The sequence below is a fragment of the Oncorhynchus gorbuscha genome, linkage group LG08 (genome assembly GCF_021184085.1).
Source record: "Oncorhynchus gorbuscha isolate QuinsamMale2020 ecotype Even-year linkage group LG08, OgorEven_v1.0, whole genome shotgun sequence".
Lineage (NCBI taxonomy): Eukaryota > Metazoa > Chordata > Actinopteri > Salmoniformes > Salmonidae > Oncorhynchus > Oncorhynchus gorbuscha.
Genome location: NC_060180.1, coordinates 7,463,102 through 7,490,187, shown reverse-complemented (window position 1 = coordinate 7,490,187; position 27,086 = coordinate 7,463,102). Strand labels below are relative to the sequence as shown.

General features: G+C 43.1%; 1 protein-coding gene across 1 annotated transcript; it reads right to left on the bottom strand.

The window, feature by feature from the left end:
- Window positions 1–6,558: 6,558 nt before the first annotated feature.
- LOC124040726 (monocarboxylate transporter 12-B-like) lies at window positions 6,559–26,569 on the bottom strand. Its single transcript, XM_046357811.1, has 7 exons — window positions 26,443–26,569; window positions 22,584–22,902; window positions 19,894–19,997; window positions 8,859–9,002; window positions 7,692–8,706; window positions 7,228–7,487; window positions 6,559–7,042 (listed from the first exon to the last, which is right to left on the bottom strand). Exons 2-7 carry the CDS (start codon window positions 22,700–22,702, stop codon window positions 6,834–6,836), a joined length of 1,851 nt encoding a protein of 616 aa, XP_046213767.1. The 5' UTR covers window positions 22,703–22,902; window positions 26,443–26,569; the 3' UTR covers window positions 6,559–6,833.
- Window positions 26,570–27,086: the final 517 nt, after the last annotated feature.

The window sequence follows — 27,086 nt, the reverse complement described above, 5'->3', positions numbered from 1 at the left end:
CAACAACCTGACAAACACCCGCTCTCACACCGACCTGACAAACACCCTCTCTCACACCGACCTGACAAACACCCACTCTCACGCCGACCTGACAAACACTCGCTCTCACACCAATCTGACAAACACCCGACCTGACAAACACCGACTCTCACACTGACCTGACAAACACCGACTCTCACACCGACCTGACAAACACCCACTCTCACACAAACCTGACAAACACCCACTCTCACACCGACCTGACAAACACCCACTCTCACACAAACCTGACAAACACCCACTCTCACACAAACCTGACAAACACCCACTCTCACACCGACCTGACAAACACCCACTCTCACACAAACCTGACAAACACACACTCTCACACAAACCTGACAAACACACACTCTCACACCGACCTGACAAACACCCGCTCTCCCCCCGACCTGACAAACACCTGCTCTCATACCAAGCTGACAAACACCGACTCTCACACCGACCTGACAAACACTGATACTCACACCGACCTGACAAACACCCTCTCTCACACCGACCTGACAAACACCTGCTCTCATACCAACCTGACAAACACCGACTCTCACACCGACCTGACAAACACCCGCTCTCCCCCCGACCTGACAAACACCTGCTCTCATACCAAGCTGACAAACACCGACTCTCACACCGACCTGACAAACACTGATACTCACACCGACCTGACAAACACCCTCTCTCACACCGACCTGACAAACACCTGCTCTCATACCAACCTGACAAACACCGACTCTCACACCGACCTGACAAACACCCGACCTGACAAACACTCGCTCTCACACCAACCTGACAAACACTCGCTCTCACACCAACCTGACAAACACTCGCTCTCACACCAACCTGACAAACACTCGCTCTCACACCAACCTGACAAACACTCGCTCTCACAACAACCTGACAAACACCCGCTCTCACACCGACCTGAAAAACACCCTCTCTCACACCGACCTGACAAACAACCGCTCTCACACCGACCTGACAAACACCCGCTCTCACACCAACCTGACAAACACCCTCTCTCATACAAACCTGACAAACACCCGCTCTCACACCGACCTGACAAACACCCTCTCTCACACCGACCTGACAAACACCCTTTCTCACACCAACCTGACAAACACCCTCTCTCACACCGACCTGACAAACATCCTCTCTCACACCGACCTGACAAACAGCCACTCTCGCACCGACCTGACAAACACACGCTCTCGCACCCACATAAATACACACATAAACTCGAGCAAGCCAATCCAAGCCAATCCATACACACAACAAGACAACTCAAATAAGCAGTGCTGGAAAAAGTACCCAATTGTCACTTTTATTTATTGATTTCTCCCCACTTTCGTTATATCCAATTACGATCTTGTCTCATCACTGCAACTCCCCAATGGGCTCGGGAGAGGTGAATGTCGAGTCATGTGTCCTCTGAAACATGACACGCCAAACTGTGCTCCTTAACACCCGTCCACTTAAGCCGGAAGCCAGCCGCACCAATGTGTCAGAGGAAACACTGTTCAACTGGTGACCGAAGTACCTGTAAGTACCCAGAAAATCAATACTCATCATCTACAATTTGTCAACAATGGTTAATATAGTGTCACGCCCTGGCCACAGAGAGGTTATTATTCTCTATTTTGGTTAGGCCACGGTGTGACTAGGGTGAGCATTCTAGTTTATTTATTTCTATGTTTTCTATTTCTTTGTCCTTAGCCGGGTGTGGTTCCCAATCAGAGGCAGCTGTCTATCGATGTCTCTGATTGGGAATCATACTTAGGCAGCCTTTTTCCCCACCTGTGTTTTGTGGGTAGTTGTTTTCTGCATAGTTTATTTACCTTCCAGAACTGTTCGTCTTTCACGTTGTTATTTTGTTCATGTGTTTTGATAAATCAAAATCATGAACACTAACCACGCTGCACTTTGGTCCGTTCCTCATTCTGACGAGAGACGTAACATATAGACTGTTATGTTAGATGAACACCACTAGATGGATATATTGCTTTTTGTAATGTGGAATGTGGACAGGGCAGTAAACAATACCGTTTTATATTTAGCAGAAACAGTACATCTATGCAAGGTGTCACACATGACATGCTTAGACTAGTATAGCAAGTTTATTTTGTCTCTCTGTCATCTATGGCCGTATTTTCCAGAGCTCCCGAGTGGCGCAGTGGTCAAAGGAACAGTATCTCAATGCAAGAGGTGTCACTACAGTCCCTGGTTTGAATCCAGGCTGCATCACATCTTGCTATGATTGGGAGTCCCGTAGTGTGGCTCCCAGTGTTGTCTGGGGTAGGCTGTCATTGTATATAAGAATATGTTCTTAACTGACTTGCCTAGTTAAATATAAAATACAAATAGTCTTAAAGTTGAATATTAGTCAGATGTCAGTATTAAGGATACTGGACAGACGTCTGTGCTGGAGTGGGGTTATTATTAGAAATAGGACACATGACAAATGAGACAGTTCCCCAAATGAACATCAATTTGCTTTATCTCAACACCACATCATCAGAAAAGGAACTAATAGATGTGCGTTTAACAAAATAACATGTTTAAACAATTTAAAAGTAGAAAAGAGTTCTGAACTTTCAGAGGAAGACTCAAGACTGTCATTATAACTCTCTACGACTGTCATTATAACTCTCTACGACTGTCATTATAACTCTCTAAGACTGTCATTATAACTCTCTACGACTGTCATTATAACTCTCTACGACTGTCATTATAACTCTCTAAGACTGTCATTATAACTCTCTAAGACTGTCATTATAACTCTCTAAGACTGTCATTATAACTCTCTAACGACTGTCATTATAACTCTCTACGACTGTCATTATAATACATGACTAGACTAGTTAGCAAGTTTAACTCTCTAAGACTGTCATTCATCTCTACACTGTCATTATAACTCTATAATCTAAGAATAGTCTTTAATATGTTAAATATCATTATAACTCTCCGACTGTCATTATAACTCTCTACGACTGTCATTATAACTCTCTAAGACTGTCATTATAACTCTCTACGACTGTCATTATAATACGACTGTCATTATAACTCTAAGACTGTCATTATAACTCTCTAACGACTGTCATTATAACTCTCTAAGACTGTCATTATAACTCTCAAATAGACTGTCATTATAACTCTCACGACTGTCATTATAACTCTCTACGACTGTCATTATAACTCTCTACTGTCATTATAACTGACTGTCATTATAACTCTCAAAGACTGTCATTATAACTCTCTAACGACTGTCATTATAACTCTCTACGACTGTCATTATAACTCTCTAACGACTGTCATTATAACTCTCATTATAACGACTGTCATTATAACTCTCTACGACTGTCATTATAACTCTCTACGACTGTCATTATAACTCTCTAAGACTGTCATTATAACTCTCTAAGACTGTCATTATAACTCTCTAAGACTGTCATTATAACTCTCTACGACTGTCATTATAACTCTCTACGACTGTCATTATAACTCTCTACGACTGTCATTATAACTCTCTAACGACTGTCATTATAAGACTGTCATTATAACTCTCTACGACTGTCATTATAACTCTCTACGACTGTCATTATAACTCTCTACGACTGTCATTATAACTCTCTAAGACTGTCATTATAACTACGACTGTCATTATAAAGACTGTCATTATAACTCTCTAAGACTGTCATTATAAAGACTGTCATTATAACTCTACGACTGTCATTATAACTCTCTAAGACTGTCATTATAACTCTCTACGACTGTCATTATAACTCTCTACGACTGTCATTATAACTCTCTACGACTGTCATTATAACTCTCTAACGACTGTCATTATAACTCTCTACGACTGTCATTATAACTCTCTAAGACTGTCATTATAATACGACTGTCATTATAACTCTCTAAGACTGTCATTATAACTCTCTAACGACTGTCATTATAACTCTCTACGACTGTCATTATAACTCTCTAAGACTGTCATTATAACTCTCTACGACTGTCATTATAACTCTCTAAGACTGTCATTATAACTGTCATTATAACTCTCTAAGACTGTCATTATAACTCTCTAAGACTGTCATTATAACTCTCTAAGACTGTCATTATAACTCTCTAACGACTGTCATTATAACTCTCTACGACTGTCATTATAACTCTCTCATTATAACGACTGTCATTATAACTCTCTAAGACTGTCATTATAACTCTCTAAGACTGTCATTATAACTCTCTAAGACTGTCATTATAACTAACGACTGTCATTATAAACGACTGTCATTATAACTCTCTACGACTGTCATTATAACTCTCTACGACTGTCATTATAACTCTCTACGACTGTCATTATAACTCTCTAAGACTGTCATTATAACTCTCTAAGACTGTCATTATAACTCTCTAAGACTGTCATTATAACTCTCTCGACTGTCATTATAAAAGACTGTCATTATAACTCTCTAAGACTGTCATTATAACTCTCTCTAAGACTGTCATTATAACTCTCATTATAACGACTGTCATTATATAACTGTCATTATAACTCTCTACGACTGTCATTATAACTCTCTACGACTGTCATTATAACTCTCTACGACTGTCATTATAACTCTCTACGACTGTCATTATAACTCTCTACGACTGTCATTATAACTCTCTACGACTGTCATTATAACTCTCTACGACTGTCATTATAACTCTCTACGACTGTCATTATAACTCTCTAAGACTGTCATTATAACTCTCTAAGACTGTCATTATAACTCTCTACGACTGTCATTATAACTCTCTAAGACTGTCATTATAACTCTCTACGACTGTCATTATAACTCTCTACGACTGTCATTATAACTCTCTACGACTGTCATTATAACTCTCTAAGACTGTCATTATAACTCTCTACGACTGTCATTATAACTCTCTACGACTGTCATTATAACTGTTATAACGACTGTCATTATAACTCTCTACGACTGTCATTATAACTCTCTACGACTGTCATTATAACTCTCTACGACTGTCATTATAACTCTCTACGACTGTCATTATAACACTCTACGACTGTCATTATAACTCTCTCCGACTGTCATTATAACTCTCTCCGATAGTACAAATATTGACCGTGCTGCTTGACGGCAACCCAACAAGGCATCATATTCATGTTTATCAATTGATAAATATATGTCATTAGAAAAGGTGAAGATAAACACATAGGAAATGTAGGCATTCATGGTGTTTTTGTCCCTGTAGGCATTAATGTGCAAAAAAAAAAAACACATTCTTCTCAGGTGAAGGAATCATTGATCACTTGTTTTTTGGGGGGGGAAGCCACCTTTTGAACATCCGTGGCTCTGTTTGGTCTTGAGTGACATCGTAGTATTAGTATATGTGAAACACAAGTCCATATTTCACAGTGTGGGTTTATAACGCACTTTGTGAACAACACTACAAAGTGATGTGTCCAGTCACAGTAGAGCAATTCCACCATAAAGGAATTACGCTTTGACTCAGAGTTTTTGCATTAGAATGTATGCCGAAGATCCACTGATTTTAAAGTTTAAAAATCTCCCTCAGTTTTCCCCAAACTGTTAAATATCTCTGACATGACACCTTGAGCTTGGGGAAAAAATATTTTGGTTATTGAAGTGAAGTGGATTTACATCTGGTAACGGAATTATGGTAATGGAATTACAGCATGAGTCCCTGATCTGTACAACACAGAAATGCTTAAGTATGGATATGAGTGTCATTCTGTTCATGGTGATGTATCCTGAATAGGTACACAAAGGAATAATTATGCAATATCCTTATTTTCCATATTTGGGTATTATTCTAAACACTGGCTATTATTCTAATGAGCTCCGCCCGCAAACAAGACAACATTTGGTTGGTCTGGACCAGACCAAATCTGAACCAATCACTGACATCTATGCTTCACAAGTTTGGACATCACAGAACAGCACAGTAGAGTACAGTTCAATACATTACACTATAGTCTACTCTATAGTATACTATAGTGTACTCTATGGTACTGAACTATACTTTTCTGTACTGTACTCTACTGTGCTTCACTGTACTGTACTCTACTGTGCTTCACTGTACTGTACTGTGCTGTGCTATCCAAACTTGTGAAACATAGATGTCTATGATTGGTTCAAATTTTGGGTTTTGATGCACAGTATTTCAAAGACCATTTTAGACTTTTTCCATCTGACCAGAAATCAAAGCCGTTGCTGATTTTTAGGATGGAAAATGGTTGAAAACGTAAATATGCCTTACTTTATAGACGCTTAGCTTTCATTTGACATGCTCCTATGCTTTCCTCGTGGTGGTGCTCACGGGTCCTTTTACATGGAAATGCCCAGTGCAAATAGCTTCTCTTCAGTGAATTTTAGCGCAATCTATTTAATGTTATACACAAATGTATATGTTATTATTGCATAACTTTGGTGTTATATTGCATGTTTAATGTAGTCATCATCTTCAAAATAATAAACAAACACTGGTACTAAGTGATATGTTATTCTACAGAGCCACCAATTCTTAATAAACTTTTATTTAAAAACAAAACCAAATAGGGTAACTTTTCCTGACTGGTAATCAACACAGAATTTGTGGTGTTATAGGATTTTCACAAGTTCACGTTGAGAGGAATAACTGCATTTTGTTGTTCCTGGAACATTATTGCTTTGCTTCCATTAAGGAACAACACACTTTGGTATTACAGTATCATCCACTCACTCAATAAAAAATGCTTACAAAAATGTCTCAACATGCAGGGACGGTCCCTGCTAGCTTTGGTTCATCATGTGCTGCCTTGTACACTGGCCATTCTTCAAGGAGGTGAACGTTGAATCGGCATCGCTGGTGGAGAATGTTTGTGGTCCCCAGCATCGTTGGATCAGCATGACAGTAGCCAGAAAGAGTGAGCTGAGGATAAGAGAGAATCCACTGAGGAAGAATGCTGCAGTATAGTCACCAGTCCAGTCCACCAACCAGCCTGAAACCAAGAGAAAGAGTTAGGCTGGGAATTTCAACGGGAAGTTTCATACCAACAGAGTCCAGACTATAACATACTGAGAACGATGGAATCATGATATACAGAATCAAGATGTGCAATTTGAAAATGGTGTATGTACATGCACTATGTGTGTTAATATTGAGTTGTTCTCTCCTCATCCTCACCTCCTATTGGTGGGCTAACCAGGTAGGGTATGGCATGTAAGAAGTTGACCACACCCAGGGCTGAGGATAGGTACGATGAGCCCACCATGTCAGACGTCACCACTGGTATGAGGGCAGAGTAGGCACCATCAAAATAGCCATAGAGCATGGAGAAAGGCACCAGCAGGGTGAAGGAACGTAGCAGAGGAATCAGGAGGCAGGAGAGACCCTCCATACCCACAGCAAACATGAAGCTCACTTTCCGGTACTTCTTCACACACCTACAAGAGGGGAACGCAGACTTAGCTGGCAGAATGTTACAGCAGGAAGTATGTTACAACACTAGAGAATGTGGCCATGCAGTGTGTGACAGGCCCAATACCATAGTTTTGAAAGCATCATGATAGTCTATTTGGGTGATGCTATTGAAAATGTGTGTGTGTGTGGGGGGGGGGGGTGCAAACGATTCTGTATATGTGACATACTTCCTGTCAGTGAGCCAGCTGAACGTGATGTTTCCTACGATTCCGGTGACCCCCAGGATGGACATGAGGAAGGCAGCCTGCTGGTGCTCCACGCCCACACTGAGGGCGTAAGGCACCAGGTAGGCAAAGGGCACACTGCAGCCGTACGCCAGGAACAGGAAGGACACGGACAGCAGCATGAAGTCAGGCATCAGCAGGAAGCTAAACTCCTCCATTGACTGAAGACAGAGGCACCCTCCCAGCTTAGGCCCTGCCAGAGGACCAGTTGGCCCAGGGGCAGCCAGGCCAGCCTGAACCTTGGCATCTACTAACTCCGCTAGTTTTGCATCAGCAACCTTTGTGTCTACAGGCTTAACATCAGCGAGCTGGCTACTGATGACAAGGTTCTCCATTAGTTTAATGTCCTTCAGCTTCCCGTTAGCTAGATTTTGATCCGCTAGCTTGATCTCTTCAAGCATTTTCTCTGTTAGCGCGCTATTCACATTCACAACCATGCCCTCTACTATTGTCATGTCTGCCAGCCTCGAGTCAGCTAGTTGTACATTCGCAAGGAGTGCCTCTGCTAGTTTCATTTCAGTGAGTTTAATTTCTGCAAGTTTATCAGTTTCAAGCTTAACATCTGTTACATTCACAACCTCTGTATTGGGGTCCAACGGCTTTAAGCCTGGAAGTGTTGTGTCCATTACCTTCCCTTCTGCTAGCTTGGCATCCACCGGTGGGATGGCATACCCATTCTCAAGCTCTGCTGTCTTGTGCCACCTCTGTCCTCTACCTTTAGGCACCAGGGGCCTCATAAGGGCCCCGCAGACACACAGGTTGGACACAAACCCTCCCAGAATCAGCAAGGCCCCCCTCCAGGAGTAATGTTCAATCAGGAGATGCACAGCAGGGGCCAGGATGAAGGTCCCAATCCCAGTCCCAGACATTGCCATCCCATAGGCCAGTGCTTTCCTCTCGTTGAAATAGGATCCAACCATGGCCACCGCTGGAGTGTAGCTGAGGGCAAATCCCAACCCTACGAGGAGAGAGTTGGGGATGGAGTCATGACAGCTACAGTTGCATTCTGTCATTAGAGTCAACACAAGTATCCATAATGCAACAGTTCCCTCTTGTGCCAAAGTCCTAAAAACAATGTGATGACATCCACATTGAGAGACAGGGGCGTACCTGTGAGGACACCCAGGGTGAGGTAGAGGTACTCCAGACTGGTGGCAAAGGAGCTGAGGATCAGGCCGGCAGAGGACAGGATGCCTCCCATGATCACAGTGGCTTGGGTGGACAGGCGGTTCCCGATGAAGCTGCCAAGAGGAGCTGGAAAAAAACAATACATAGACAAAGTTATCATCCTCACATCAAGAGGAAAAGGTGACAGTCTTATCGCTTGGATTGGATGTAGCTGAGACTCAATCCACTGTAATACACATCGAGTGTGTTATTGACATGAAAGTTCAGAGCAGGTCAGTAGTAAATGTTTGACTCAAAGATTAAGCCATGCAGGTCTAAGAACACACAGCCAGTACAGTGAAACTGAATTGCTCATTAAACAGCTGCTTGTAAAAGTCTAACAAACTCTGGCACAGATGTTATGTAAGTCCAGGATAATGATAAATCGGGGCAAAGTTTAATTATTTGATGTAAACCCTTGAATATCAGTTTTAAAAAAAGTGCGTCCGGATGGATACCACCCTGTTCAAACTAACCGAAGTGGCAAAACAAACAAACTAGCTTTCGATTGGATACTTTGATGTCCCTAGGGCAAGTCATACAGCTGAGAGAGGATTTTTATAATGAAGAATGTGTTTGTTTTAATTGACTGTGTTTTGTATCTTAATGTGTATTTAATGTGTATATTTATGTTTTCTATAATTGCCTATTGATGTGTTCATTTTTGTATTGTGCACAGCTAATTTTCAAAAGAGACTTTAGTCTCAATATGAATAAAAACTATTTATTATAACTTATTATTAAAACTTATTATCTTTCCCTATATACAGTGGGGCAAAAAAGTATTTAGTCAGACACCAATTGTGCAAGTTCTCCCACTTAAAAAGATGAGAGAGGCCTGTAATTGTCATCATAGGTACACTTCAACTATGACAGACAAAATGAGGAAAGAAATCCAGAAAATCACATTGTAGGATTTTTAATGAATTTATTTGCAAATTATGGTGGAAAATAAGTATTTGGTCAATAACAAAAGTGTATCTCAATACTTTGTTATTTACCCTTTGTTGGCAATGACAGAGGTCAAACTTTTCTGTAACTCTTCACAAGGTTTTCACACACTGTTGCTGGTATTTTGGCCCATTCCTCCATGCAGATCTCCTCTAGAGCAGTGATGTTTTGGGGCTGTTGCTGGGCAACACGGACTTTCAACTCCCTCCCTCCAAATTTTCTATGGGGTTGAGATCTGGAGACTGGCTAGGCCACTCCAGGACCTTGAAATGCTTCTTACGAAGCCACTCCTTCGTTGCCTGGGCGGTGTGTTTGGGATCATTGTCATGCTGAAAGACCCAGCCACGTTTCATCTTCAATGCCCTTGCTGATGGAAGGAGGTTTTCACTCAAAATCTCACGATACATTCATTCTTTCCTTTACACGGATCAGTCGTCCTCGTTCTCAGGTGATCCAAGTGCTTGTAAAGGGTTTCTCACCCAATGTTCTCTCTCCTTCGAGCTGCAACCCTCGTCGTTCCCCACCGACCGGTCTAAGACCGCATATATCATCACCCTGCTGTCGGAAAAAGCCCTGGCCTGGGCTACTGCTGTGTGGGATGCCCATAGTTCCTGCTGTGCCAGCTACTCTGCCTTTGCTGAGGAATTCAAACGAGTGTTTCAAGGCCCAAGCAGTGGTCCTGACTCAGCCAAACAGCTCCTGACTCTCCACCAAGGTCGGCGCAGCGTGACGGACTATGCCATCCAGTTCCGCACGGTGGCAGCAGCGAGTCGCTCACGGTGTGCTTTCTGAAAGGCCTTTCCGACACTATCCAAGATGAACTGGCCACTCGGGAACCACCGGACAATCTCGAGTCCCTGATCAAGTTGGCCTCACGCATTGACCAGTGTCTGAGAGAGAGAGAACTCAACCGTAGACCTCTAGCCCCTATCAGTCCCAGCTCCGAGTCCCCACCTTTATCCTCGCTGGCTCCACCAGAACCCATGCAGATTGGACGCATCTCCCAGGCTGAGAGAGACCGCCGGATGAGTGAGCGACGCTGTCTATATTGCGGCAAACCGGGCCATTTCCGTTCCACGTGTCCCGGGCTCCAGGGAAACGCTCTGTCCCGTACAGACCGGGGGGAACTGTAACGGGAAACATAACCTCCTCCCATCTGTCCAACTCCCGTCTGATCATTCCAGTCACCCTTTCCTGACAACCACAAGCTTCACCTTCAAGCCTTGGTAGACTCTGGAGCCGCAGGTAACTTCATGGATGGTGTCTGGGCGAAGGAGAATGGCGTTCCCTCTGAACCTCTAAGTGACCCCATGAGGGTTACTACATTGGATGGAAGCCCTTTGGGATCTGGACTTGTCACTCATGTCACTACCTCCTTGCGAATTTCAGTTTCACAACACCAGGAATTGATGAACTTTCATTTCATCTCCTGTTCCGAGTTCCCTCTCGTCCTTGGATACCCCTGGCTTCACAGCCATAACCCTCACATCGACTGGTCTGTGGGCACTATCAAGCAGTTGGGTCCTACGTGCCAAGCTACTTGTATTTTCCCGAATTCCCCGAGTTCTACTCCCGAGTCTTTAGAATCCATCGACCTGACCCGAGTTCCCGAGTGTTACCATGACCTCAAACTGGTATTTAGCAAACAGAGGGCCACCATGCTACCACCCCATAGACCTTATGATTGCCCCATCGAACTGTTTCCGGGCACTTGCCCCCCCAGGGGTCGGATCTTTTCCCTATCTCCACCCGAACGAGCTGCTATGGATACCTACATCAAGGACGCTCTGGAAGCAGGCCTCATGCGTCCATCCACCTCCCCGGCGGGAGCAGGGTTTTTCTTTGTGGCCAAGAAAGACGGTGGATTACGTCCTTGCATCGACTACCGGGGACTCAATGCCATAACCGTCCGTAACCGTTACCCGCTACCCCTTATGGTCAGAGCCTTCGAGCTGCTCCAGGAAGCAGTTGTTTTCACTAAGCTTGACCTGCGGAACGCATACCATCTTGTGCGGATCAGACCTGGTGACGAGTGGAAGACCGCTTTCAACACGCCTACTGGTCACTATGAATACTTGGTGATGCCCTTCGGCCTGACCAACGCCCCAGCGGTGTTCCAAGCGCTCATAAACGATGTGCTTAGGGATATGCTTAACATATTTGTGTTCGTTTACTTGGATGACATCCTCATCTTTTCGAGCTCTCTTCAAGAACACACTAAGCATGTCAGACAAGTACTCAAACGCCTCCTAGACAGCCATCTGTACGTTAAGCCGGAAAAATGTGAATTCCATTCATCCCGAGTACAATTCCTGGGATTTGTAGTGGAACCCGGTCCAAATGGACCCCAGCAAGGTAGGGCGGTAGTGGATTGGCCCACCCCCAAATCCGTTAAGGAAGTTCAGCGTTTCCTGGGCTTCACAAACTTTTACCGCAAGTTCATCAAGAACTTCAGCTTGGTGGCAGCCCCTCTCACAGCTTTAACCAAGGGTGGCAATGCAAGGTTTTTGTGGGGAAGAGAAGCTGAGACGGCCTTCCAAGGACTCAAGCAGCGCGTCCTCTCTGCTCCCATCCTGATACTACCGACTACGGATGAACCGTTTGTGGTGGAGGTGGACGCCTCAGAGGTTGGTGTTGGAGCTGTCCTGTCTCAAAGGGGTGAAGACAAGAAGCTTCATCCGTGCGCTTTCTTCTCACACCAGCTTACCACGGCTGAGAGGAACTACGATGTGGGGGACCGTGAACTCCTAGCGGTTAAGATGGCATTGAAGGAATGGAGACACTGGCTCGAGGGGGCTTCTCACCCGTTTCAAGTGCTTACGGACCACAAAAATCTGGAGTATATCCAGCAGACGAAGCGGTTGAACTCTAGACAAGCTAGATGGTCTCTTTTCTTCAATCAATTCCAGTTTATCCTCACCTATCGGCCCGGGTCGAAGAATCTCAAACCGGATGCCCTGTCCCGAGTCTACGCTCCTGCCATTCGAGATGACACGGACATGCCTGTCCTTCCTGCTGCTAAGATCGTGGCTCCGATCTCGTGGCAAGTTGAGGATACCGTGAGACGAGCTCAAGCTATCAAACCGGACCCGAAAGGAGGTCCTGCCAATCGGTTGTTTGTCCCCAAGGCAGTGAGGACTCAGGTCCTTCTGTGGGGGCACTCCTCTCGCCTCACCTGTCACCCGGGCGTAGGTCGCACCTTGGAGTTCATCCAGCGTAAGTTCTGTTGGCCTACCATAAGAGAAGACGTTGCCACTTTCGTCAATGCCTGCCCCGTGTGCTGCCAGGGCAAATCTTCTCACCTCCGCCCTCAAGGACTCCTTCACCCTTTACTTGTTCCCCACAGACCCTGGTCCCATATCTCGTTGGACTTTATTACTGGCCTTCCTCCATCCCATGGCAATACTACTATCCTAGTCATAATCGACAGGTTTTCAAAGGCAGCCAGGTTCGTCCCTCTAAGTTACCTTTTGCCAAGGAAACGGCTGAGTTGTTAATTAATCATGTGTTCCGAGTCTTCGGCATTCCTCAAGATATGGTTTCTGACAGAGGTCCCCAGTTCACCTCAAGGTTTTGGAAGGCCTTCTGCCAACTCATGGGGGCTTCTGCCAGTCTATCTTCAGGGTACCATCCGGAGTCCAACGGCCAAACAGAGAGGATGAATCAAGAGCTGGAAACCACCCTCCGATGTATGAATCGTAACAAACGGTACCATAGGTGGTCGTCGTTCATTTTTTGGGCCGAATACACGCACAACACCTTGCGCTCCTCCTCCACTGGTATGTCCCCGCACGAGTGTCAGTTTGGCTATGCCCCTCCATTGTTCCCGGACCAGGAGGCAGAAGTCAGAGTGCCTTCAGCCTTGAAGTTCGTCAGACGCTGTCGGCTTATGTGGAGGAAGACCCGTCTTAATCTTATGCGTTCCTCACAGAGGTACCAACAACAAGCCAACAGACGTCGCCGTCCCGGGCCTACCCTTCACCCCGGCCAGAGAGTCTGGCTCTCCACAAGAGACTTACCACTACAGGTGGAGTCTCGCAAGCTGTCCCAAAAATACATCGGTCCCTTTAAGGTTGCCAGGAGAGTTAACCCAGTTTCTTATCGCCTACACTTACCCAGATCCCTTAAGATTAATCCCACGTTTCACATTTCCTTATTAAAACCTGTTGTTTTTTCTCCCCTTGTCCCGGCAGACAGACCTCCCCCTCCGCCTCGTGTCATTGGAGGCCAGCCGGCTTATACCGTCCATCGGATACTGGATTCCCGCCGGGTGCAGCGGTCCTGGCAGTATCTGGTGGACTGGGAAGGCTACGGTCCAGAGGAGCGCTCCTGGGTTCCTGCCAAAGACATACAGGACCCTGACCTCATTCGTCAGTTCAGGGCCCTCCACCCTGAGAGCTTGTAGGAACGTCAGGAGCCGTTCCTAGGGGGGGGGGGGTTCTGTCAGGATTTGGCCAGGGTTGTTCCGGTTTTTGGTCACTAGATGCCCCCATTGTGCTTTTTGACCTTTTTGTTTTCCCTTGATCCCCATTATTATTTGCACCTGTGCCTCATTTCCCCTGATTGATTTAAACCCTTAGTTTTCCTCAGTTATTTGCTCTGTGTTTGTATGTTAGCACCCAACCCTAGTATTCTGTGTACTCTTGTTGATCCCGGTGGACTCGCTTGTGGAATTCTGTTTTTGTTCTTGTTTATTTATTTTTGAGTATCTTTTGAGGCTTTTTATGCTATACCTACCACCTTGTGGATTTACCTTTTTGTCTTGGAGGATTACCTTTGTTCTTGTGGAATTCCTTTTGAGGTTGTGGAGTTACATGTTTTCCTGAAGGACTTCACTTTTTTACTTCATTAAATACACTGTCTCAAGTACTGCTGTGTCTGCCTCATCTTCTGGGTTCTGCCGACTATTCGTGGCTCAGTTGGTTAAGTGACTGTTTCTCACTCCGGAGACCCGGGTTCGTAACCGGGTCCTGACAATTCTCCCAATCTTCTTCTGGATCATCCAAATGCTTTCTAGCAAACTTCAGACGGGCCTGGACATGTACTGGCTTAAGCAGGGGGATACGTCTGGCACTGCAGGATTTGAGTCCCTGGCGGCGTAGTGTGTTACTGATGGTAGGCTTTGTTACTTTGGTCCTAGCTCTCTGTAGGTTATTCACTAGGTCCCACCGTGTGGTTCTGGGAATTTTGCTCACCGTTCTTGTGAACATTTTGACCCCACGGGGTGAGATCTTGCGTGGAGCCCCAGATCGAGGGAGATTATCAGTGGTCTTGTATGTCTTCCATTTCCTAATAATTGCTCCCACAGTTGATTTCTTCAAACCAAGCTGCTTACCTATTGCAGATTCAGTCTTCCCAGCCTGGTGCAGGTCTACAATTTTGTTTCTGGTGTCCTTTGACATCTCTTTGGTCTTGGCCATAGTGGAGTTTGGAGTGTGACTGTTTGAGGTTGTGGACAGGTGTCTTTTATACTGATAACAAGTTCAAACAGGTGCCATTAATATAGGTACCGAGTGGAGGACAGAGGAGCCTCTTAAAGAAGAAGTTACAGGTCTGCGAGAGCCAGAAATCTTGCTTGTTTGTAGGTGACCAAATACTTATTTTCCACCATAATTTTCAAATAAATTCATTTAAAAAATCCTAAAACGTGATTTTCTGGATTTTTTTCTTCTTATTTTGTCTGTCATAGTTGAAGTGTACCTATGATGAAAATTACAGGCCTCTCTCATATTTTTAAGTATGAGTATGAGAACTTGCACAATTGGTGGCTGAATAAATATTTTTTTGCCCCACTGTATCTTATCAACAACAGCTGTTTCAAATGGGCTGTGGAATCCCCATCAGTGGAGGCTCCTCATAGGAGAAAGGGGAGGACCATCCTCCTCAGTGAATTAAAAAGAAATACAAATAGTGAAACATTTAAAAAATGTATCCTTTTTCGATAAAACTTTATATTTTCATGTCACCAAATAATTGATTAAAACACACTGGTTTGCAATGGTCTACAGTAGCCTCAACCACACTCTGTAGGGTAACACTATGGTGCAGCCGGAAGAGCGCTAGCTTCTGTCCTCCTCTGGGTACATACAGTACATACAAAACCTAGGAGGCTCATGAGACTTACACAGTAATTATGACAACTTCCGGAGGACGTCCTCCAACTTATCAGAGCTCTTGCAGCATGAACTGACATGTTGTCCACCCAATCAAAGGATCAGAGTATGAATCTAGTACTGAAAGAATAAGCTACAGCTAGCTAGCACTGCAGCACATACAATGTGGTGAGAAGTTGACTCAAAGAGAGAGAAAGACAATAGTTGAACAAATGAAAAGACAGATATTTAATTGTATTTTTTTACATGTTCACTAAGCTAGCTAGTTTAGCTTACTCAAACAGAGATGGATGCTATGTTAGCTAGCTGTCTATCCAACACTGGAACTCTTCCAAGTCAAGGTAAGCATTTATTCATTTATTGCCACCAGGGCCTGCCAGTGTAACTACTAAACTGCAATGCATGATTGTTTTACATTTTAGTAGACAATCTTATTCAGAGCAACTTACAGCAGTGACATTTTCATACGTTTCTTTCCATACTGGTCCCCTGTGGGAATCAAACCCATAACCCTGGTGTTGCAAGAACCATGCTCTACCAATTGAGCCACACGGGATAAGTGTAGTGGAGTTACTAACGCATTAGTTCTAGTAGCTATGTTGACTATGACAATGTAGGCTGTGTGCAGCGGTTAGAAGTCATGATATGGGTAGACTTGGGAATGTTTTTTGCCTGGTCACTGACAGCTGATGTGTTGTGCACTGAAGTTCACAGGCGAAGGGAAAAGGTGAGAGGAGAGTGCATAGATAGTTGTGAGAAGGAATTATATATACACACAACGAGCAAAGTGATCATGCTGTTTTTATGTGGCTGCTATGAAAATGAAGTCTTTGAGTGTGATCAGGGGTGTATTCATTCCGCTGATTCTGTTGAAAAATGTTTCTTAAATGGAAACCAATGGAACGAAAAGGGGATAACCATACCTGAATTTGCCCAGAAACTCAGATTTGCAACTGTTGGACAATTGATTACACCCTAGATCAGATAGCTACTAGCAAGAGAGTGCAAGCCGGTGTTGAATGTGTCAGTGTATCACAGCACCGACTGCCACGTATCCCCATGATTCCAAAGTCACTCCTGGGGATTGCCCAGACTGCACTGCATGTGCCCAGACAGTCCTCACACAACTTTTACAATAGCTTAGGGGTACTAAAATTAGGTGAAGACTGCTGGTCAAATCGTTTCATGTAATCATCTGATCATCATGTCAATGTTCCAGATTATGTCATTTCTTTTTGAAAAGTTACAGCAGGTGTATCAAGATTGCCATGTCATGATTAGGAAAGGCAAAGGCTTGGGTAGACAACTCTCTTATCCTAATGCTCCATCTTCTAATCTTACTTATTAAGGGCACATGTTCTTTTGAGGTTATTGGGCATATACAGTGTATTCAAACCCTTCCATTTTTCCACATTTTGTTATGTTACGGCCTTATTCTAAAAATGGATTAAACAAACCATTTTCCTCATCAATCTACACACAATATCCCATATCCCATAATGATGAAGAAAACACAGTTTAGACATTTTTGCAAATTAAAAAAACAAAATATCACATTTACAGAAGTATTCAGACCGTTTGCTATGAGACTCGAAATTGAGCTCAGGTGCATCCTATTTCCATTGATCATCCTAGAGATGTTTCTATAACTTGATTGGAGTCCGCCTGTGGTAAATTTCATTGATTGGACATGATGTCTGCAGCATTGAAGGTCCCCAAGAACACAGTGGCCTCCATCATTCTTAAAATGGAAGAAGACTCTTCCTAAAGCTGGCCACCCGGCCAAAATGAACAGTTGGGTGAGAAGGGTCTTGGTCAAGGAGGTAACCAAGAACCTGATGGTCACTCTGGCAGAGCTTCAGAGTTCCTCTGTGGAGAAGGGAGAACCTTCCAGAAGGACAACCATCTCTGCCGCATTCCACCAATCAGGCCTTTGTGGCAGAGTGGCCAGACAGAAACCACTCCTCAGTAAAAAGCACGACAGCCCGCTTGGAGTTTGCCAAAGCGCACCTAAAGGACGCGGACCATGAGAAACAAGAGTCTCTGGTCTGATGAAACCAAGATTCAACTCTTTGGCCTTAATGCCAAGCGCCACGTCTGGAGGAAACCTGGCACCATCCCTACGGTGAAGCATCATGCTGTGGGGATGTTTTTCAGCTGCTGGGACTGGGAGACTAGTCAGGATCGAGGGAAAGATAAACGGGGCAAAGTACAGAGAGATCCTTGATGAAAACCTGCTCCAGAGCACTCAGGAACTCAGACTGGGGCAATGGTTCACCTTCCAACAGGACAACGACCCTAAGCACACAGCCAAGACAATGCAGGAGTGGCTTCGGGACAAGTCTCTGAATGTCATTGAGTGGCCCAGCCAGAGCCCAGACTTGAACCCGATCAAACATCTCTGGAGAGACCTGAAAATAGCTGTGCAGCAACGCTCCCCATCCAACCTGACAGAGCTTGAGAGGATCTGCAGAGATGAATGGGAGAAACTCCCCAAATACAGGTGTGGCAAGCTTGTAGCGTCAAAAGAAGACTTGAGGCTGTAATCGCTGCCAACGGTGCTTCAAGAAAGTACTGAGTAAAGTGTCTGAATACTTGTGTAAATGTGATGTTTACATTTTTATTTTTAATACATTTGCAAAAATGATTTTTTTTTAACTGTTTTTGCTTGGTCATTGTGGAGTATTTTGTGTAGATTGATGAGGGGGGAAACTATTTCATCAATTTTAGAATAAGGCTGTAACGTAACAAAATGTAGAAATAGTCAAGGGGTCTAAATACTTTCCGAATGCACTGTTTGCTGTTTACTAATCTGAATTAGTGTGTGGTTTAGTGCTTGTGAATCGGTTTGTTTTCCTTTTCACCCTTATAAAGCCCGATGTCTTATATATGTCACAATGTCTTATGTCACAATGTATTTAAACACCTGGTAAATTGTCTGTATATGAACAATACATTAAAAGAAACCACTATTTTTAAGAACTCAGGCCAATTCTGATATTTTTCACAAATTGTTTTTTGGGCCAATAAGATCAGCTGAAAAATATCTGACGTGTAAAGATCTGATGTAATTGGTCAAAGGATTAATTAGTGGGAAAAAAATATCAGAATTGGGCTGAAAGAGATCCTAATAAACACTTTTGGCACTACCTGGTGGCCGATATTTGTAATTACACATGAAAATTGCTGATTTCACCAGCCTGTAAAAACGGTAATCTGCTCCTCCCAAAGTCTAGTATTTGTCAAAATGTGCATGTCTGAGATGCAATGCATGCAAAATGCTCATAATATGTCCAGAGACGCCTGAGTACATTTTCAAAGAATGATATTAATTTGGGGGGAAGTGTCCTCACTTGAAATGTTCATGTGACATATAAGAGACTCCGGTGAAGCAAACCACACATTTTATAATACATTGTCAAGTACGTCGGAAAGAAAACGATCATTTTTTTCTTCAGAAATGAGTTATTTGGAGTCTCCTTGTGCAGTCCTAATCACAGCATAATGTTCATGCAAGGAGAACTGGGTCCGGGTTTCTGTGTTACACAGACTTATCAAGATTTGCCCTTTCCTGATTAGGAAAGGCATAAGTTCGGCCAGACAAGTTTCTTATCATAATGCGCTACCTCCCAATCAGAATTATTAGGGGCATATATTGCTTTTTAATTTATTGTGAGTATAAAGTTAGTACACTTAATCTGTGATTGTATGCTTGTGAATCTGTTTCTGCTCCTTTTATAGCAGAATCTGTGGAGGTAGAATTTCCTCAGGCCCCAGAGATAATTATAAATAGCTTGAGAATTAATCACACCCAGATAATAAATACATAAATACAGTTTCATTGAATAAAAAAGGGACATTCAAGGTGTTCAAATTGCTGGTAAGGAAATCATCTAGTCATGGCTGACTCTCACCAAAGAGGAAGGTGGTGCAGTCGACTAGCGAGTGGATCCAGGCCGTGCCAGAGTAGTCCCGACCAAAGTGCATCTGGAACTCCACAAAGAAGATTGACACACATCTAAAAATAGAAAGGAGAAAGAACAGTGTAAGTTTCAACATTTACATTTACATTTACATTTAAGTCATTTAGCAGACGCTCTTATCTAGAGCGTCTGCTAACATTGCACTGGCAAACTGTTCTTCAGGGTATATTAGGAAGGTATAGGACTGGACTGGTTTATTTGATATGGACATAGTGTGTACACTGAGTGTAAAAAACATTAGGAACACCTTCCTAATATTGAGAACCTTTTGCCCTCAGAACAGCCTCAATTTGTCAGGGCATGGACTCTACAAGGTGTCAAAATCGTTCCACAGGGATGTTGACCCATGTTGACGCCATTGCTTCCCACAGTTGTGTCACGTTGGTTGGGTGTCCTTTGGCTGGTGGACCATTCTTGAAACACATGGGAAACGGTTGAGCGGGAAAATCCCAGCAGTGTTGCAGTTCTTGACAGATTCAAACCGGTGCGCCTGGCACCTACTACCATAGCCTGTTCAAAGGTACTTAAATGTTTAGTCTTGCCCATTCACCCTAAACATGTGTATGTGACAAATACAATTTGATTTGAATTGTCTCAACGCTTAACAATTATTATTTAACCTGTCTCCTCCCCTTCATCTACACTGATTGAAGTGGATTTAACAAGTGACATCAATAAGGGATCATAGCTTTCACCTTAATTCACCAAGTCAGTCTGTCATAGAAATAGCAGGTGTTCTTAATGTTTTGTATCCTCAGTGTATGCCACAATAATGAGCTTTGTCGATACAATTTATAGATTAAGACCAGTGACTGAATTTAAGTGCACTGACATGAATCCCTAAAGAAAAACTCGATTAAATCAAAACACTAAATATGGGATGAGTTGAGGAATAGATTTGATTAATATAGTTGAGGAATAGATTTGATTAATATAGTTGAGGAATAGATTTGATTAATATAGTTCAGGAATAGATTTTATTAATATAGTTGAGTAATTGAGAGTTGAGGAATCGAGTTGAGGAAGAGTTGAGGAATAGAGTTGAGGAATTGTTTGAGTTACATTTACATTTAAGTTACAGTCGTTTCCATTCAGCAGCACGGTACCCAATAACCAATAACCTAAGCTGACTGTAGTTTGTTCATGCTGAGCGTTTAAAAATTATGTAAGGTTTTTTTTACATGGCAAAGGCTTATGGCATGTGACCAAAACACATGTGGAGAGTGGAATTTTAATTCTCTCTCTCTCTCTCGCTACCCAGAGAAGGAGGAACAGTCCAATGCAAAGTAGCGCAGCATTCACCAACCTACCAAGTACCAGAGGAACCAAACTTAAACCAGAGCATCTTACTAGATGAGAAGGAGCGCAGCATTCACCAACCTACCAAGTACCAGAGGAATCAAACTTAAACCAGAGCATCTTACTAGCCAGGCTGATTTCTTACAAAGTGTGTGACACGAAATACATACATAAAGTCCTTGTAACTTCTTCACTTACATGAAAAGTGGCATTTGTATGCATAAACTATTTTTTTCTCACTAGGGACTCAACAATAACTAACAGGAACACACAATAGGTACCAAACCTGCGTTGACTATGTATCCCGGTGTCTGATTTCAAAGCTTTTAACCCGAGCTGACAAAAGGCTAAAGGAATCGCTGGCTCATCACAACCTTGCTGGTTCCCAAAACAGAGAGTTAGATCACACTGACCATACAGAAACATGATGCCACCTGACAGGAACAGATAAAGGGATAACACAGCATTAACACGATGTCTGATTCCATTTCACTTTATATTGCATACAACGACAACCGCCCGTTGTAATATCCCAAAGCTATCTTCACACAAAATAATCCTCACCATGGGAGCCTAGCAGCTGTCAGAACAAAACACATACCTTGCAAATACTCTGCAAAGAGACAATAAGGGCAAACACATCCAGAGACTCTACGATGTCACAAACATGTCAAATGAGGAGTTATGAAAGGTTCAGTTCAATCTCCTTGTGTCACCCAATTCCCCAAATTCCACCCGGTTACTCATCCCTGCACCTTCGAGGCTGCTGCCCTCCTGTGTACATAGACGTGGAATCACTGGTCACTTTAATAATGTTTGCAGACTGTTTTACTCTTTTCATTTGTTTATATTATATTCTACTGTATTGTAGTCAATGCCATTCTGACATTGCTCGTCCTAATATTATATATTTCTTATTTTACTTGTAGATTTGTGTGTATTGTTGTGAATTGTTAGATTATACTGCACTGTTGGAGCTAGGAAAACAAACATTTCACTACACCCGCAATAACATCTGCTAAATATCTGTATGTGACCAATAACATCTGTAAATATCTGAATGTGACCAATAACATCTGTAAATATCTGTATGTGACCAATAACATCTGTAAATATCTGTATGTGACCAATAACATCTGTAAATATCTGTATGTGACCAATAACATCTGTAAATATCTGTATGTGACCAATAACATCTGTAAATATCTGTATGTGACCAATAACATCTGTAAATATCTGAATGTGACCAATAACATTTGATTTGAGGACTATAGTCCCTCTGACACACACACACACACACACACACAGCTCCAAAGGCTCACCTAGTGACGGCACGGGTGCAGATGGTGACTAGGAAGCAGCCGGCCACAACCATCCATCCCCAGCCTCCATCAGGAGGGGCTACCGGTGCCCCTCTGGGAATTTTTCCCTCTGGTGTCATTCCTTCTGTGCCACCGCCGTGCTGATGGTCTCTTTTGCTACCTTCCCCTCTGGTCCTGGGCTCCTGTGCTGTTCTGTGTTACGGTAATATGCGTCCTCCAAGAAGATCACCAAACCCAGCCACACTCCACACAACTCCAGGGCTTGTCTCTGTTGACCCCTTATTTTATTCTCTGCCACACCAGGCGTGGGAGCAGCTGTCTATGGTAAGGCAGTGTAGAACACAAGAGGACATTTACAATGTTTTAAAAAACTGTCTGATATCACATCCTAGTAGTTACTTACTATTACAATACAGTTGGTGTTTCTATGGTGAAAATTTGCTGCCAGATGTAAGGTCACAATAACAAAAAATGGATACATGTTTGATAAACAATTTTGTATAGGAATGATATGACCCATTTCGACCACAAACATGAACATTAACTATATCACATACAGCCTCAAAACAAGGCCAAGGCATTTGGAATGAATCACTTTAAGGTCTCGGTCTCTAATTCAATTGACCATCAACATCTTCATGTTCTTGCAACAGCTTCATCGGTATCTTTAGTGGACAGATGAACAAATACTGTCCAAACAAAAGGCTACCCCAATGGACCACTAGAGATCACAGTAGGGCGAAGAAAAGACGTGTTGTTGATGCGGAACCTTGCACGGAGACGCAGCGTACAAAACCAAACAAAGGCCAGGATTCTCCTTTCTCCAGTGCTGCGCTCTGGTGTGACACTGAGAGAGGGACTATCATATGCTCCAACACATTGTAGCTGAAAACAACACAACTCCCCGTTATTTGAAGGAGGGGGAAAAACATGTCTATGTCACGTTTCCCTCCTCCCTAGCTGTAGCACGCTGTTCAGACTACGAGGGTGGGTCAAACAGGGACCCACTAAACTAGCCACTCTGGCCCTGCCACTTAGGAACATCCCGAACAACACCCATATGTGGTGAGAATTGTACAGTCATGTTTACATTCACATTGATAAGGATGATGAGAAGTAGGAGTCATATAAGCTACAAATGGGGACCAAACTAATCAGGTCAAGTTCAAGACCATCCCGGGGATGTGGTCAGATAGCTGGCTAGATAACTGCGGGAGGACATGTTGAATGTCTCATTATGACCACCTGAGTGGTCAATCTGTTAATCCTCATGTGCTCTTTAAATTCCAATTCCTACATTTGCACAGCATTTACATTCTTAAAGAGAGAGGTGGAGAGATAGGGGGGCGGGATCCATTCATTGTGTGTGTGTGTGTACTTGTATTCCTACATTATCAGGACCCCATATGTCCTAACACTTCACCTGATTTTCCTGAAAAGGTAGGAAAACAATAACTTGTTCAAATCGTCCTGAATTTGTTCAAATGCTATTTGAAGCATAAGGGTTAGGGTTTTGGAGGTTAGGGTTTTGGGGGTTAGGTTTGGGGTTTTGGGGGTTAGGGTTTGGGGGGGGTTAGGGTTTTGGAGGTTAGGGTTTTGGGGGTTAGGTTTGGGGTTTTGGGGGTTAGGGTTTGGGGGGAGGTTAGGGTTTTGGAGGTTAGGGTTTTGGGGGTTAGGTTTGGGGGAGGTTAGGGTTTTGGAGGTTAGGGTTTTGGGGGTTAGGTTTGGGGTTTTGGGGGTTAGGGTTTTGGGGGTTAAAGTTATTGATAGCGGGAAAATAGGATTTTTAATGGTCAAACATTTTTGACACTGAAACACGTGTCTTATCTTACTAGCGGCTGACTGGTGAATTTATTGAGTAGGTTTTACTTCTGGGTAATTCCACGGTAACAGAATGACGCAGAGACTCCACTTATTCACTTTATAATGTATGCCAAACAAAAAACATTGATTTCAAATGTAAACAAACCATTACTACTTCGAACAATTTCCACTGAAAATTTGACAAAAACAGATGAACTCGAAGAACAGTGCAGAGGTTAAGTGTGGTAACAGAAAGAAGAAGAACAGTGCAGAGGTTAAGTGTGGTAACAGAAAGAAGAAGAACAGTGCAGAGGTTAAGTGTGGTAACAGAAAGAAGAAGAACAGTGCAGAGGTTAAGTGTGGTAACAGAAAGAAGAAGAACAGTGCAGAGGTTAAGTGTGGTAACAGAAAGAAGAAGAACAGTGCAGAGGTTACAGTGTGTGGTAACAGAAAGAAGAAGAACAGTGCAGAGGTTAAGTGTGGTAACAGAAAGAAGAAGAACAGTGCAGAGGTTAAGTGTGGTAACAGAAAGAAGAAGAACAGTGCAGAGGTTAAGTGTGGTAACAGAAAGAAGAAGAACAGTGCAGAGGTTAAGTGTGGTGACAGAAAGACGGTAAAAACTACCTTGGTTCTTTATGTGACCACATTTTAAGATTCAAACACGTCTACAGAAATAATGGGGTGTCAGCTATGATATGACACCTTGAGTTAGAAAAAAGATATGTTGGTTATAGAACTACAGTAAGTGAAGTGGATAATTATTCTACACACTGTCTATTATTCTAATGAGCTCCACCACCAAACAAGACCAAATCCTTTGCTTATTCAAATTGTTCTACTATAGAAAATGGTTGAAAAAATTAGATATGCTTTAAGAGTGTCAATATTTTTGAGAAATGATGAACTTCACATGTAAGTGCATTGGGCTTTTTACATAGAAATGCCCTTACTGTGACTTTGATATGTGGTTGTCTTGCTTAGCTACCTTAAGATGAATGCAACTGTATGACGCTCTGGGTAAGAGTGTCTGCTAAATGTAATGTGAGTGTAGATAGAGAAAGAGAAGAGAGAGAGTGTGAAGAGTCCAGTAAACAGTGGACTATTACCATCCAAGGGAGCCCCTTTGTTTGCTGGTGGTTTCTCCATGTGACTCAGTAGTCACCATGCAGTTTGCTGGCACCACACTGCCACTTTTCAAGCCACTCAACCTATGGGGGATGGCTTCCTGACTGACCAGATCAAACCAGTTGAACTCTTTTTGGTAGCACAACATTTCTCTCCACTGGCACTAATAACAATCCCACCCCCATGGATTCTGGCATGCCCGAAACATGGAGGTGGGACAGATATACCATCGTTTTGGGGGATTTCAATCATATTTGTTCATTAGTAATATGAATATTCTGTAGATGCAAGTTATGTTGCTTATCTCAGAGACAAGCAAATCACAAGACCTACTGTAAATAGCGTTTCTTAGTATAATTGTTTTTCTTAGTCTTTGGGCTCCATCAGAGGGCTGCATCAGATAATAGTTCAGCACCATCCCTCTGGAATCGCTTCTCACCTGGGGCTATGTGATTCACACAGCCTCTTTCAAGGGAAGGGACATACAGACGCGTCATAAACCACTACAACAAAGGAGGCTGCATGTTCTTCCTATGAAAAGCAGCCAATTTAAATATTGAATACATGTTCTAAAAGCTATATTGGAAATGTTATTACTTACCGAACACAATTGAGCAAAAAAACAAAAGTAGCCTAAATTCAGAACATATTGCCATCTAAGAAACCCTTCAGACAAACACAACGTCAACTCGGTTTGCACGTTTACATATCCCAAAATGTTTTACATTTATTGAACAGGGTCCATAAAATCATCCGCGTTGCATTAAAATAACCATTGACCTTTCCATATTAAAAAAGGATGACGGGGAATAGGCTATAACACATCAAAAGAAATGCAGTTACGAGTTGTATATGCGAAGTAGTTCTGCAAGTCACAATGTATACTGTACAACTATGACCTAACAAAATTAGACAGCCTAACAATACTTACATCAACACCCACGATTAACAGTATCGTCGCTAGCCTCTTCCGCGCATTACGCTGAATATACTCACGAGTGAGGTATCCTATTATTTTCCACGTATTTATAGTGCCTTTTGTGCCCGGCGGTCCCCATCATTCTGCGACTTAGAGTTCAAGGAACTCCGGAAAACCAAGTGATTTGCATACGCAGCATCAAGGGGGAGTGACCGAACCCTTCTCCTAACTACAAGCTTCCCACCCACCCTGGAATTAAGCCATTATGCACATAAACTGTGTACACCCTCCACTTCTGCTCCCAGAAACACATGGTCGCATGTGAAACTCTTCTTTTCTACTTGTTGACTAAGGGGAATTATCCCTCACCCTCCCACCATATATATTTTAGTGTTTATTTTTAGTGTCCACAACACTGAGTTATTTTATAAATTCATTTTCATGCTTTATATCCTCGAAATTACCATTCCTCTCAAAAAGGACAGGCATAGGTGTCTCACTTTCAATGAAGATTCTCCATTGATCTGTATACGTGAAACAACCCCATAGTCTACAACTTTCAGCCTGTTGAACCAATGATGAACATGTATCATCGTTGTACCACGCACAAGTGGCCTAGATGAGGCGTATTTCTGTCTGTAATAAGGCCATTTTGT